Raw genomic sequence first — 15,685 nt, 5'->3', positions numbered from 1 at the left:
GTTATTGTTGGTGGACAGTGCCATGGGGCGGTGCTTAACTTCTGTGGAACCCCATATGTCCACCCACATCGGCACTGTAGGCCCTGCCCCTTCCATGACGTCATCGCTGTCTAGGCCCTAGGTCGGCCAATTCCAATGGCTGCAGAGAGGGTGGGGCCTTGACACTGATGATATCACAGAACCTACCCCTGCGGAACTATCTACCAATGATAACATACATTTTTGAGGGGGAGAGACCACAAATAAATCCTTTATATGGCAAGATGTGTAATGTCTATAATATAAGATTAGGAACGGTGCTGAGAACCTTTAAGTGTTCTCTCTAATCTTTTCAAATTCATTTGAATTGTGTTTGTACATGATATAGATCAACGTTTGAATATAACATTTCATTAGACTGTTGTCTCCCTAGTTCGATTATATGTTTACTGCCTTACAGAAAAATACTTTATTGTACCCCTTTTTATCTCTGTTTTCTGTATGCTTACCTACTACTTTTCTCTAATAAAAAATGTTGCATAAGAAAAATAAATAAAGCGACTATATTGCAAAACTGCTTGGGATCAATACCCCAGTTGATTTGTTAAAAAAAAGAATTTAGCGACAGGTACGCTTTAATCCGTCTCACTGTATTGCAGGTCTCTATAGATTTATAATAAAGCCCATTTACTGCAATGAGTCCCACGCTTCTGTCAGACCCCAACTGATCAAAATGTTTGCCCAAACTTCTCTTTTTTAAAATGACAGTAATGCTTTAACTAATGAGTGCAAGCAGAGATCTTCTTAACCATGAATAACGGATATAGAAAATAGACTGGAAATGGTATATAGCTTTATGTTATACACAGAATACATTTACCCTTCCAAGGGTTAATCTCCTGCTGACTAGTTCTATTTTCGGCTGTGAAATAACTAGGATGGGAGTGCTTAGTGATTGTGTCCTACTACAGACAGCACTGATCACAGATGGGGAGGCGTAAAGCCATACGCCTGACAGTAAGGGGGGGGGGGGGGAGAAGCTGCTCCTCTGGGATTCAGACACAATGGCTCACATATAAAAATATCTATCTATGAAGGAGGTATAAACTGCCCACAGCAACCAATCACAGCTAATCTCTCATTTTACTACAGGTGAGAAAAGATTTGTTTTTGCACACACATTTGATAAATCTCACTATTTTACTGACAGATATAAAGGGCCTTTTAACCCCTTAAAGTGACACTGTCACCCTCTTTTTGCATTTTGACTGGTGAAAAGGGTAAATGTTACAGCTTTCATTACTTATTTTATATTATATCTCATGGTGCTTGTTCTGGTAAAAAGTCCTTTTTATCACCTGTGGATTGGTATATGTGGGTCTTGTGCCCTATGTGCCACAACTAGAGATGAGCGAACCGGGTTCGGGTTCGAGTCCATCCGAACCCGAACGATTTGCATTTGATTAGCTATGGCTGCTGAACTTGGATAAAGCTCTAAGGTTGCCTGGAAAACATGGATACAGCCAATGACTATATCCATGTTTTCCACATAGCCTTAGGGCTTTATCCAACTTCAGCAGCCACTGCTAATCAAATGCCGAAAGTTCGGGTTCGGATCAACTCGAGAATGCTCGAGGTTCGCTCATCTCTAGCCACAACGCTCCGCCCCTAGAACCACTTAGCCTCCACCCCTGACATCATCGTTGCATAGGCCCCACCCCCTCATCAGCCATTGGAAGGGCCAGCCTAAAGCTCTAGGCCCCACCCCCTAGATTGTCCCACACCAAAGGCCACTGAGGGGGCGGGGTCTATGTGACGAAGGCATCACGTATGGGGCGGGGCTACGTGGTACTAGGGGCGGAGTGATGTGACACATAGGGCACGAGGCCCCACCCACATATATCAATCCACAGGTGATAAAAACGACCAGAACAGGCACCATGAGGTGTAATATAAAATAAGTAATGAAATCTGTAACATTTAGCCTTTACACCTGTGGAGAGCAGTTAAAATGCAAATGGGGGTGACAGTGTCACTTTAAGGTGTGAGCAAATTTTAATTTATTGTGCTTACGTTTTTTCCTCCTCTTTAAAAGGCCATAGTGCTTGGATTTTTTCACCTACAGACCCATATGAGGCCTAATGTTTTGCAGACTTTACTATGGAGGACTTTTAAAAGGCAGCTGTCATGTTTGACAGCTGCATTTGATGGGTCTAATTAGAAGCTAATAGTCGCTGTCCCAGGGCGCAAAAAGCAGTCAGGATCGCGGTGGTTCAAAACAGGGTCGTGGCGTGACCCCCTCTAACCCCCCTCTAGCGGCGCCATGATGCATCAGGCGAGGTTTTCTATGAGGGGTTTTCTACTGCTCTGGACAGTCTCTGACATGGACAGAGATGGCAGTAGAGAGCACTGTGCCAGACTGAAAAGAACCACTTCCTACAGGACATACAGCAGCTGATAAGTACTGGAAAAATTTAGATTTTTAAAGAGAAAGTAATACAGATTTGTAATTTACTTCTGACACCATTTGATTTTAAAGAAAAACATTTTTCGCTCAAGTTCTCCTTTAAGAACAATCTCATTAAGCCAGCACCAATCTACCTAAACAGCACTTAAGCACCAGTCTGCCTGTCTAAGATCACCCTAAGGAGTACCTGTGATTTTTCAACAGAGGCATTGTGCTTGTCACACATGGGACTGATCTCCATTCCCTTCTCCCGTTCCCTATCTCCCTGATGGAAGAATTCAACAATGATCCGATCTGTCCACTGGCGATACAGCTCCAGAGGTTTGGTGGGATTGCTGAGGTCTGCACAGTGAACCATGTTTTGAAGGACCTAGAAAGAAAAGAGTGGAGAATGTATAGATACAACTTTCAACTTAGCTATACTCAGTTATGGCTAAGGGCTCTATTACACGGAGCGATAATTGACCAAATCAGATCAATTTGGCTGATTATTGCTCTGTTTAATGCTGCGTTTACACAGACAGATTTATCTGACAGATTTAGGAAACCAAAGCCAGGAATGGATTTGAAAAGAGGATAGATCCCAGTCTTTCCTTTATGACCTGTTCCCTGTTTATAGTCTGTTCCTGGTTTTGGCTTCAAAGATCTGTCAAATAAATCTGGCTGTGTAAACGCACCATAAGAGACAACGATCATTGGCTGATCAAGTATTTTGGTCATGATCTAAAATCATCGGCTGTCGGGTGCGCATTGCAAAAAATACCCCCCCCCCACTGTATACATTACTTGTCCAAGGTCCCGATGTTCTTCTGCCCTCTGCTCGCTTCCCGGAGCTTTCGCTGTAGCTTCAGAGCAGGTCTCTGAACTGACAGGCCAATTACCAACCAGGGGAGACCCGCACTGAACCTACAGAGGCGGCTCCGTAAAGCGAGCAGAGGGCAGTAGAACACCAGGGACTGTGGAGAGGTAATGTATACAGTTTAAAGGCAAGGCCTGCATGGACATCAGTAATGATGTCCGTGAAGCCCCGGCTAAACTATTATCGAGCTGTATAATAGGCTTAAAGTGTCACTGTCATTTCGTTTTTTTTTTTTTTAGTACAGGCGATTTTAAGAAACTTTGTTATTGGGTTTAGTTGGCAGCAGAGAGCAGAGAACAAAGGATTACACAGCTGGGAGCTGTGTGAAGCTGGTATTCAGAGGTCAGAGAGGTCATTGCTGACATCAGAGGAGATAGCCTGGTGATGTAGCTGTAAATTAACTCTTTGTTGTCCTGTTTTGGTACCTCATCTCCCTCAACCCCTACCCTCTCCATAGACAATCATGAAGACAGGGAAGAGCTTCAAACTGCTTTTTCATGATAAAAAAGCATTTTCGGTTAATAAACCCAATTACAAAGTTTCTTAAAGGGGTAGTGCAGCGTTTAACATTTAACCACTAAATAACACACATTACAAAGATATACAACTTTGTAATGTGTGTTATTTAAGTGAATGGCCCCCTTCCCCGTGTTCCCCCCACCCCAGAAGTGTGGTGCAGTATACTTACTCAATTGCTGTGGACCTCGGCCGCCATCTTGGGTCGACGTCGTCATCTTCGGGAGGACGGCCGAACCGCTCCAGCCGCCCTTCATGCTGGCTTTCCTCTGCCGCGTCACCAGCTGCCCAGCCGCAATTGGCTGAGCATAGTTATGCTCAGCCAATCGCGGCTGAGCAGCAGATGCCACGGCAGAGGGGGGCCGCGTCACCAGCTGCCCAGCCGCAATTGGCTGAGCATAGTTATGCTCAGCCAATCGTGGCTGAGCAGCTGATGATGTGGCATAGGGGGGGGCGGCATGAGGGATGGCTGGAGCGGTTCGGCCAGCCTCCCGAAGATGACGACGTCGACCCAAGATGGCGGCCGAGGTTGACAGCAATTCAGTAAGTATACTGCACCACACTGCCGGAGTGGGGGGAACAGGGGGAAGGGGGCCATTCACTTAAATAACACACATTACAAAGTTGTATAACTTTGTAATGTGTGGTTTTTAGTGAATAAATGATAAACGCCCCTTTAAAATCACCTGAACTATTGATTTCTGCAAAAAAAAAGTTAAACGACAGTGACACTTTAATAAGTGAGCGCCAACTTAGCAGATCAGCGCTCACTAACAGGAGACATCAGGCCGTCTAATATGGCCCTAAATGTTAGGCGTTAACCTGCAGTAAGGGAACCCAGACTCTCTCTATTCATGCTAATACTTTTCTGACCATGGGCTCTGAAATACTGATAGCATTAAAGGAAAAGTTCGGCCAAAAGTATTTTTAAATATGTTATTACTGAGTACCATTGACTTCTATATATAGTGCACCCCCTGCTGGATACTCTGTGGATTCAACTGATGTGTATGTAAAAATGTAATGTACAGTATGTTTTTGATTAAATACATTTATGTAATACTTTGGGGAGCAATTGTCCTTGCTCCCCAAAGTATTCCATAAATGCATTCAATCAATACATTTGGAAGGCACCAAGCAGGGAGGGAGAGAGGTGCCTATGCATCTAACCCTACTCCCTCCCTGCTCGGTGCTGGACACATATACACAGTACTACTCCTTCCATCAACTGCTCATAGTATGAGTAGATGATAGGGGATTAGTACCAGGGCCATCACCAAACATTCCGCCCACCCCCCTCCCCGCTGCCGACACCACCACCACATATGCACTGTACTCAGGGCCGTCTTACCCATTGGGCAGGGTAGGCGGCTGCCCGGGGGCCCTTGCGTCCTAGGGGGCCCCTGCCCTCTGGGACACACCTGTATTTTTCGCTTTATAAGACGCACTTATAAAACTAAGTGCGTCCTATAAAGCAAAGACGGCTCCCAAGCAGTGCTGAGCACCGCAAGGAAGCCGTCCTGCCCGCCCCCTCTATTGCCGCTCACTAAGCATATGCATAGTGAGCGGCCCTGAGCGACCCCCTCCGCCCGCCCCTTCTATCGCTTCTCAGCTGAGCCGATCAGAAGCCCAGGAAAGTGCAATGAGCAGCACTTTCCTGGGCTTCTGATCGGCTCAGCTGAGTGGCGATAGAAGGGGCCGGCAGTCCAGTTACTCACCTGTCCGGCGGCCCCAGCAGCTCCTCTCCCGGCAGCGCGCGCTCCCGTCATCCTCCGGGCACAGGCAACGGGGTACAGAGACGCTGCCTGTGTCCTGGATGTGTCATGCAGCAGGTCACTTCCGACACAGGCAGTCTCTCTGTACCCGCTGCCTGTGCCGGAGGATGACGGGAGCGCGCGCTGCCGGGAGAGGAGCTGCTGGGGCCGGCGGACGGGTGAGTAACTGGTTTGTTGTTTTGGGGGTCACTGGCTACTATGGGGGCACTGACTACTATGGGGGGCACTGGCTACTATGGGGGCACTGGCTACTATGGGGGGCACTGGCTACTATGGGGGGCACTGGCTACTATGGGGGGCACTGGCTACTGTAGGGGTACTGGCTACTATAGGGGTACTGGCTACTATGGGGGCACTGGCTACTATAGGGGTGCTGGCTACTATGGGGGGCACTGGCTACTATAGGGGTGCTGGCTACTATGGGGGGCGCTGGCTACTATAGGGGTGCTGGCTACTATGGGGGGCACTGGCTACTATGGGGGGCACTGGCTACTATGGGGGGCACTGGCTACTATGGGGAGCACTGGCTACTATAGGGGTGCTGGCTACTATGGGGGCACTGGCTACTATGGGGGGCACTGGCTACTATGGGGAGCACTGGCTACTATGGGGGGCACTGGCTACTATAGGGGTGCTGGCTACTATGGGGGCACTGGCTACTATGGGGGGCACTGGCTACTCTAGGGGTGCTGGCTACTATGGGGGGCACTGGCTACTATGGGGGGCACTGGCTACTATGGGGGCACTGGCTACTATGGGGGGCACTGGCTACTATGGGGGGCACTGGCTACTATAGGGGGCACTGGCTACTATGGGGGCACTGGCTACTATGGGGGGCACTGGCTACTATGGGGGGCACTGGCTATTATGGGGGGCACTGGCTACTATAGGGGGGCACTGGCTACTATGGGGGGCACTGGCTACTATGGGGGCACTGGCTACTATGGGGGGCACTGGCTACTATGGGGGGCACTGGCTACTATAGGGGTGCTGGCTACTATGGGGGGCACTGGCTACTATGGGGGGTACTGGCTACTGTGGGGGTACTGGCTACTATGGGGGGCACTGGCTACTATGGGGGGTACTGGCTACTATGGGGGGCACTGGCTACTATGGGGGAATTGGCTACTATGGGGGGCACTATATGCAAAGATGTGGGGGATTTGATGGTGGCGGTTGGGGGGGGGGCCCTATTCGCACCTCTGCCCAGGGGCCCATAATGCTGTTAAGACGGCCCTGACTGTACTACTACTCCCATCATCTACTCATAGTATGAGCAGATGATGGGGGAGTAGTACCTGGGCTATCACATCACTGCCGCCAGCTGCGCCGCTCATCAAACTTCATCATGCCCCCTTCGCTCCCCCTCCTCCTCCCAGCATCCGGAGGAACTTCAAACTATCCTGGGGCTGACTCACCACCCGCCACCGCTCTCTGCTCACACATACCGTCTCCCGATCTGCACTGACCCACACTGCATGCCGGCCTGGGGCACCGGGAGCGCGGTGCTCCCTGCAAGGTGGGGGAGGGCGGATGCGGCTCACTAACACCGGCCGCCCTCCCCCACCCCGCAGGGAGCTCGGCGCTCCCGGTGCTGTGTATATGTGTCAAGCAACGAGCAGGGAGGGAGGTAGTTAGATGCCTGTGCATCTCACTCCCTCCCTGCTCGGTGCCCTTCAAATGTATTGATTGAATACATTCAATCAAGGACACTTGCTCCCCAAAGTATTCCATAAATGTATTCTATCAAAAACATACTGTACATTACATTTTTACATACACATCAATTGAATCCATAGAGTGTCCAGCAGGGGTCGCACTATATATAGAAGTCAATGGTACTCATTGACTTCTATATATAGTGCGCCCCCTGGTGGACACTTCATAGGAATTACAACAGATTCGTGACGCCACAGTTTTTGACAGAATTCACTCCATGATCTACTAAATTAAATTTGTCTAACTTTCCATAGGTAACAACATATTAAAAAAATACTTTTGGCCGGAGTTGTCCTTTAATGATTCCATATAGTTAATAAATGCATAAGGTCTTCTCAATAAGATATCAAAGAATACATAACAATGACTTCTATGAACAATGCTACTTGATTTCCATTCAGGACCAGTTTGTCACTAAACTTCATTACTTGGGTGTAAATAAGTGCAGTTGTTTTCAAGGGGAAAGCAAGCAATAATGGGTTCCATAATGATGGATGTCACTTTTCATGCAACATTTCTCCCTGGTTATTTGTATCAATGAGGTTAAGATACAAACGAGCTGACCCAAATACAAAATGCAGGATGAACAGACCTGTATCCGATCCGAATAATTATCAAGCAGCAAAACTCCCAAACTGGTCACTTTTTTTGTTTCCACCATTGTCTTCAGGTCAGCAAGAAGATTCATGTGTTTGGACATATCTGTCGCCAGTACCTAAGGACATAGGAAAGATTTACAATAGGGAATTGTTATATTTTTTTTTTTCGTTCAAATCAAGGGGTGTCAAAAAGTTATACAGATTTGTAATTTACTTCTATTTAAAAGAATCTCCTCTTCAGTCGTCCAGTACTCATCGGCTGCTGTTTGCCCTGGAGGAAGTGGAGTATTCTTTCCAGTCTGACAGTGCTCTCTGCTGCCACCTCTGTCTTTATCAGGAACTGTCCAGAGAGGTTTTCTATGGGGATTTGCTACCGCTCTGGACTGTTCCTGACCTTACATGGACAGAGGTGGCAGCAGAGACCACTGTGTCAAACTGGAAAGAATATACCACTTGCTGCAGGACATACAGCAGATGATATGTACTGCAAAACTGGAAATTTTGAAATAGAAACAATTTACAAATCACCAGCTGACACCAGCTTATTTGGAAGAAAACATTTCACTGGAGTACCCCTTTAATGCATCCCTTAAATATTGCCATTTTTGATCTATCTATCTAGGCAAAAATATAAAAGGGAAGGATCAGCTCACCGGATGTTATTGTCCGGCTCCAGGCTTGTAAGAAGGATGGGTGGGGTGCATGAGTCCTGGCGTGTGCTAGACGCTGGATTCAAAGAGAACTAATCGGTAAGTTGTGAGTAGGTCAGCACTGCCAGGTTGTGGGGATAAAATTTTGTAATTAAAAGTTATGTTTTAATCTTATCCTCACAACCCGGGAGTGCTGACCTACTCATAACTTACCGATTAGTCCTCTTATCTATCTATCTATCTATCTATCTATCTATCTATTATTTATCATCTATCTTTCTATCTATCTATCTATCTTTCTATCTATCTTTCTATCCATATGGCCTCTAGGGGGTCTCACTATCTCTATATATGGAAACGCTCTCTGGTGTCTGAGACAAAACACCGGAAGTGGGGGTGAATATAGCAGAATACTGAGCAAATGTCAATCATCTTACCTTCCAACTGAGCTAAGAGGAGAAGTGCTCAGTGTTTCTAAAGACAGTGTATATGACTGAAACAGCAATCATCTACATTCTGTAGGTACTATTATATAGAAGCTCCCCTCCACTTAATAACATACTCATAAGGTGAGATGTCCATCACTGCCTGCGCAGGAGATCCACAACAGTGCCTGTCACTAAGCAGTCCCTCTCCATGACCTACAGGTAACTCCCTTACCATGTCAATCACCATTTTTCTTAAAGTCTGACGCTGTTTTTTGGTCAAATTTTGAAAAATGTCACAGTTCTCTTCTTGAAGCAGCTTAAATCCCACTGCAAGGTGGTGGTTTTCTAGTACAGAAGCATCATTGTACATCAGCGCCAGCTCAGAATCTAAAAAAAAAAGACAACAAATAATAGTATAAAAATACTGGTATTAACCCCTTCATGTGACAGCCAATTTTTATTTCTGCACTTTTGTTCTTTCCTTGTGTTTAAAATAAACCATAGCATTTTTTTGCAACACCAATTGTACTTTGAGGTGTCATGATCTGTACTTTCTATAGGTATCTTGCTTGAATATATGAGACACTTTTTATTAAAATTTCTCTAGATTTGATGTGACCACAAATCTGCAATTTTGCTAAAAATTTTTGCGCTTACGCCATTTACCAGGCAAGATCAGGAATGTAATAATTTAATAGTTCAGGCGACGCTCACAGAGATAGCAAATATGTTTATTTTTGCAATTATTTGAATTTATAAAAAAACTTTTTTTTTTTACTGTAACTTGTATCCCCCCTGGGGGTCTTCTATAATAACACCACTGATCTCTCAAACATCTCTCGGAGATCAGTGTTTGATTACTATGGGCTGCTGGAGACCATAGTAATCGAGTGCTGAGCCAGGGTCTGCGTTAATGCGGCACTCACCCCCAGCCCAGCGAGAAGCACGATCTGTCTACTAGACCACCGGGTGAGTATAGAACGTTGTGGTGCTGGAAAGGGTTAAATATGGGTCACATTTGAGCTATTGTAAGAGAAGCGTTTAATGCTTTGGATGGTATATTGCCATATTGGATGGTATATGGGATAGTATATTGGCATATTTGATGGTATACCAGTATATTAAATGGTATATTTACATATTGGTATATTAGATGGTATATTGTTGATAATCGACATGCTGCCACTTACTAGTATTTATTAGAAATTGATTTGATACTCCTGGATGATCCACATCATGAATAGCACTAGCGAAGATTGCGGCCATGATTTCCAGGTCAGTAAACACAGCCTGTAAATACAGAACAATTTAAAAAATTAAAATTTTCATCAAATTATAAAGGGAAAAAAAAGGTTAAAAACAGTCTGAGGCCTCGTTCCCATGTTGTAAAACGTTCCACGTTCTGTGACACAGCCGCTGTCTGAAGTTCACCCCGGCCAGTACTGCAGTACTGGCCAGATAAACCTTACTTATTTTAAATTAGAATGTGGGCACATTCAGGTGTGCCTGCCTGCCAATTAACTATAGGAGACAATGTAAAGTGCGGCTGGAGCCGCACTTTACATTTTCTACACTGTCAATTTTGTGCTGCCACTATTCAATGAGTAGTGTCCAGACAAAATTGACATGCCAGTTTTTGAGCGGTTTCATGGAATGCCGGACGGAGTATATACAGCCCTTGGTGCACTGCAGCCCTTGGTGCACTGACCTGCCCGTCTGTCTTCATAATTATTTATCCGGTGCTCTGCAGTGCAACACTCCGGATAAATATTCATGACTCGCGTCCCCAGTGCACCAAATGTCAGATGTCAGCAAAATGGAGCTGACAGCAAGAAAAATGTACGCCTGCTCCCCACATTGCCACGCCCCTTGACCACCCATAAGGCGAGCACGGCGTACATTGTAAAAAAGGCAGTAGACTGTATTCACGTTTTCCCGGACTCCCTAGGGCGGCATCCAACCTCTTCAGCCACCGGTAGTCAAATGCCAAATCAGACTCCAGCATGATTCAATTGGGTTCATCTCTATGGGGAAGATTTATGAAAGGTTGTAAAATTTAGACTGGTGCAAACTGGCCACAGCAACCAATCACAGCTCAGCCTTCAGTTCTAGTGAAAGGAAAGAGGAGCTGTGATTGGTTGCTGTGGCCAGTTTGCACCAGTCTAAATTTTACACCCTTTGATAAATCTCCCCTTTTATATCTAACCCTATCTAGCTATGGGTTTATTTACACACAACATCAGCATGGGTTTAAAAGGTATTGGTCCGGTCAAACCTGATTTGATCAGCTTCTATGAGGAGGTCAGTTATAGACTGGACCAGGGGGAGGCTGTGGACATTGTATATCTGGACTTGTCAAAGGCATTTAATTCTGTGCAACATGAAAGGTTGGTTCATAAAATGAGGATGCTGGAGCTAGGGAAAAATATATGTAAATGGCTAATTGGCTGAGTGATAGGAAACAGAGGGTGGTCATTGATGGAACATACTCTGATTGGGTCACGATTACTAGTGAGGTACCGCAGTATTGGGTCCACTTCATTTTAACATGTTTATGAATAACCTTGTAGGGGGGCTACAGAGTAAACTCAACTTTAGTGATCAGTGCCAGGCAGGGATGCATCAAAAGAGGTATAGATGCTAAAGACGAGAACATAGTTTTGCCTCTTATAAATAACTGGTCTGAGCACCTATGTAATACTGTGTACAGTTTTGGGCACCGGTATATAAGAAGGACTCGGCTGACCTGGAGTGGGTGCAGAGGAGGGCGACCAAGGTCATTAAGGGAATGGGTGAGTTACAGGACCAGGACAGGTTATCAAGATTGGGGTTAGGGGTTTTTGCACTCATCAGCCTGCAATCTGCTTATGGAATGAACTTGGATGTTCCAAAACGGCAACGATCCAAAACACAAGGCCAAGTTGACCAGTCATTGGCTACAGCAGAACAACGTGAAGGTTCTGGAGTGGCCATCTCAGTCTCCTGACTTCAATATCATTGAGCCACTCTGGCCAAATCTCAAGCTCATGCGAGACAGGCCAAGAATTTACAGGAACTGGAGGCTTTTTGCCAAGAAAAATAGGCGGTTTTGCCATCTGGTAAAATAAAGAGCCTCATCCACAACTACTACAAAGGACTTCAAACTGTCATTGATGTTAAAGGAGACAATACACGGTATTAAGAACTGGGGGTATTAAAGGGAATCTGTCAGCACCCATGGAGGGGGAGTGGTGATGGCTTCGTGCCGCACTTTGGCCCGCCTCGCCACTACCTTCTCCCAGCTTGTATTGAATATTTATGGCGCCCGTCCCCTGGCCTCCGGTCGACGGCATCTGTAGCTTTCTGGTTCAGTGTAGTGCGCGCACGCTCCCACGGCGTGATTCTCGCATGCGCTGTAGCGCGTCGGAGCGGCACTGAGTGAAGCCATTGAGGGCATAGGCATATCCATGACCCTGCCATTTATTCACTGGTTGCCCTTTAAAAGGGGGTTATTTGGGATTAGAAAAAAAACATATCTGCTTCTTCCAGAAACAGCGCCTCTATTGTCCATAGTTTGTGTTTAGTAGGCTGCATTTGATCAGTAACCACTGAATACTGGGAAAAGCCACCAAATCCTGCCATTTTAGAGGTGCAACAACCCCACAATATACCCATCAGAGTCAATCCAATCCTTAATTTTCTGAATTTTTAGACATAAAAACTTCAAGAGCTGCATTTTCTGCCTAATATATACTGACCCTTCCAGGTTCCATTTTTACTAGATGATCCATGTTATTCACTTTCCTTGTCTTCAATGTTATTCTTGATTGGTGTATCACTGCTGTGGTTTGCTGGAGTTGAAAAAAGGAGTTGTTGGTGATTCTGTGGGTTTGGAGTGACTGATATTGTTTTTGTGCAATTGTGTGGTGTGCATTGCTGCAGCGCATAGATAGCTAGTACCATAGCTGCTTAGTTAAACAGGTCCAAACAGTTTTTTTTCCCTCTGGTCTGCTCTGCACCTGGGGGTGGGGTTAATTGATCTCAGGTGCCTAAATAAAGGCCCAGCGATCACTGTGTGTGCTTGCTCACTGCTGTGGTTTGCTGACAAGTGGTTTGAATAAGTGGAGTTGAAAAAAGGAATTAAAAGAAGGAGTTACAAGTTCTGGTAAGTGCTGAATCTCTTTCTTTTTCACTGTTTTTGTTGCACTGAGGATGATGGCTAGCGAGATGGAAGGTTTCATTCAGTGCGCAGTCTGCCGCATGTACGCACAACTGGAGCAGGAGTTCCAGGGTGAGTACCGCTGTGACAGATGTGAGCATGTTGCCCATCTAGAAGCTCGAGTTAGAGATCTGGAGAAGCATATTGCAACACTGAGGGAACTTGGCCACCTTGAGAGGGAACTTCGGCTCACTGAGCAGGAAGTTAGTGGGGTAGTGATGGAGGGTGGTGATATAGATCAGGAGGCCCAAGTAAGTAGCTGGGTTAATGTAGTTAGAGGGACCAGTAAGGGATCCAAGAAAAGGAAGGCCACTTCTCCTACTATATGCCCAAGCAAAATTGCCAAGTTAGGTGATGATGCAAGGGCATCCGTGTCAGAAATGGCAGCACTAGTGGAACCTGTTCTCCCTAACAGCCGGGGGAACAGTCCAACTAGTAGTGGGCGGGATGGTATTGTAGGTAGGCCTAGACAGTTAGTGGTTGTAGGGGATTCTATAATCAGGAAGACGGATAGAATAATTTGTCGCCAAGACCGCCTCAACTGAATGGTTTGCTGTCTCCCTGGTGCCAGGGTTCGGCATGTGGTGGAAAGGGTGGATAAATTACTTGGGGGGGGGCTGGGGATGACCCAGCTGTCGTGGTCCATGTGGGAACAAATGACAGGATACAAGGTAGGTGGAGGTCTATTAAAAATAATTTTAGAGAACTAGGTGCTAAGTTGAAGGGAAGGACCTCCAAGGTGGTATTCTCTGGAATACTGCCTGTGCCATGCGCATCGCAGGAAAGACAGCGGGAGCTTAGGGAGTTAAATGCATGGCTTAATATGTGGTGTCGAGAAGAAGGGTTTGGGTTTTTAGAGCGCTGGGCTGAATTTTCATTGGGGTACAAACGGTTTTCCGCAGATAATTTGCACCTTAATGGAAGGGGGTCCGCTGTGCTGGGAGAGAGAATCCTAGAAGGGGTGGAGAGGTTTTTAAACTAGGGATGTGGAGGGAGGACAATGTAGTATGTAATGTAGTGGCAGATAGGTTAGAGAGGGGACAGAACAATGAGGAGGGAGGAGAAGGGTCCTGTGGGGGAAGGATAAGAGCAGTGGATAGGGAGATCCATATGTTGCGGATGAACAGTGAGGATAATTGTAGCCACATCACTGTAATAAATCCTATTTCTTATAATGAGGGCAAATACAGTGTTCGGTCCACAGATCTCTCAGAGGACCAGAAGAGCCAGGAAAAAAGGCGCACACCGGCTTCAGAATACGTGGTTTTAGATGGTCAGTTGAATAGACAAATAGAGCGGGCTGCCAGGGAGGGAACGGTAGTGGTAATGGGGGACCTCAACTACCCAGATATAGATTGGGGTCACGGTTCAGCTAAATCCACAAAGGGGAGGGAATTTCTTAACCTCCTGCAGGATAATTTTCTGGGCCAGTTTGTGGAGGAGCCAACTAGAAGTGATGCCTTGTTGGATCTGGTTATTTCTAACAACGCTGAGCTGGTTGGGGATGTAACGGTCCATGAACACCTGGGTAATAGTGACCACAATATAGTGACTTTTAGCTTAAAGTGTAGAAAAGAAAAACATGTTGGTAGGGCAAAAACTCTTAATTTTAAAAAGGGCCAATTTTCCTGGGTTAAGGGCTGAACTCCAGGGCATAGACTGGGAGCGGCTGCTGTCACATACGGATACAGCTAATAAATGGGAAATCTTCAAATCCACATTAAATAACTGTACTGCCAAATATATTCCTATGGGTAACAAATATAAACGGTTAAAATCCAATCCCACATGGCTTACAACCGAGGTTAGAAGGGCTATAAATGAGAAAAAAGGGGTATTCAAAAAAATACAAATCAGAGGGGTCAGCTTTAGCCTTTAAACATTACAAAGAAGTCAACAAAACCTGTAAAAATGTAATAAAAGCAGCAAAAATTCACAATGAAAGGCAGATAGCCATAGATAGCAAAAGAAACCCCCAAAAATTCTTCAAATATATTAATGCAAAAAAACCAAGGACAGAGCATGTAGGACCCCTAAATAATGGTAAAGGGGAATTAATAACTGGGGATCAGGAGAAAGCTGAGTTACTTAATGGGTTCTTCAGCTCTGTATATACAAAATAAGAGGATGGAGCTGCGGTGGGCAGGGCCAGTACTGAGGTGGGTTGGGCCAGTGCTGCTAACACATGTAATGTACTGAACTGGTTTACTATAGATATGGTCCAAGATATATTAAATAAACTAAATGTAACCAAAGCTCCAGGGCCTGATGGATTACATCCCAGAGTTCTTAGGGAACTCAGTTCTGTAATTTCTCTACCCTTGTATGAAATATTCAGTGATTCTTTGCTTACTGGTATTGTGCCGAGGGACTGGCGTAAGGCAAATGTAGTGCCGATTTTCAAAAAGGGCTCTCGAACTTCCCCAGGTAACTATAGACCTGTAAGCTTAACGTCCATTGTGGGGAAACTATTTGAGGGGCTTATAAGGGACTAC

At 45.8% G+C, this 15,685-nt stretch overlaps 1 protein-coding gene across 4 annotated transcripts in view; it reads right to left on the bottom strand.

Moving 5' to 3' along the window:
• The window catches only part of PDE4C (phosphodiesterase 4C), a 231,485-nt gene that overhangs the window by 7,931 nt on the left and 207,869 nt on the right, over nt 1-15,685 (bottom strand). For all 4 annotated transcript variants that reach the window (XM_069977947.1, XM_069977949.1, XM_069977950.1 and 1 more), the window contains 4 exons: nt 10,183-10,282; nt 9,225-9,379; nt 7,908-8,030; nt 2,634-2,816 (listed from right to left, as the gene is read on the bottom strand). In XM_069977947.1, the coding sequence (XP_069834048.1) occupies nt 2,634-2,816; nt 7,908-8,030; nt 9,225-9,379; nt 10,183-10,282 (561 nt within the window). The remainder of the gene's footprint in view (nt 1-2,633; nt 2,817-7,907; nt 8,031-9,224; nt 9,380-10,182; nt 10,283-15,685) is intronic.

Source organism: Dendropsophus ebraccatus, chromosome 7 (genome assembly GCF_027789765.1).
Source record: "Dendropsophus ebraccatus isolate aDenEbr1 chromosome 7, aDenEbr1.pat, whole genome shotgun sequence".
NCBI classification, from domain to species: domain Eukaryota; kingdom Metazoa; phylum Chordata; class Amphibia; order Anura; family Hylidae; genus Dendropsophus; species Dendropsophus ebraccatus.
This window is presented reverse-complemented; position numbering and strand designations above follow the sequence as displayed.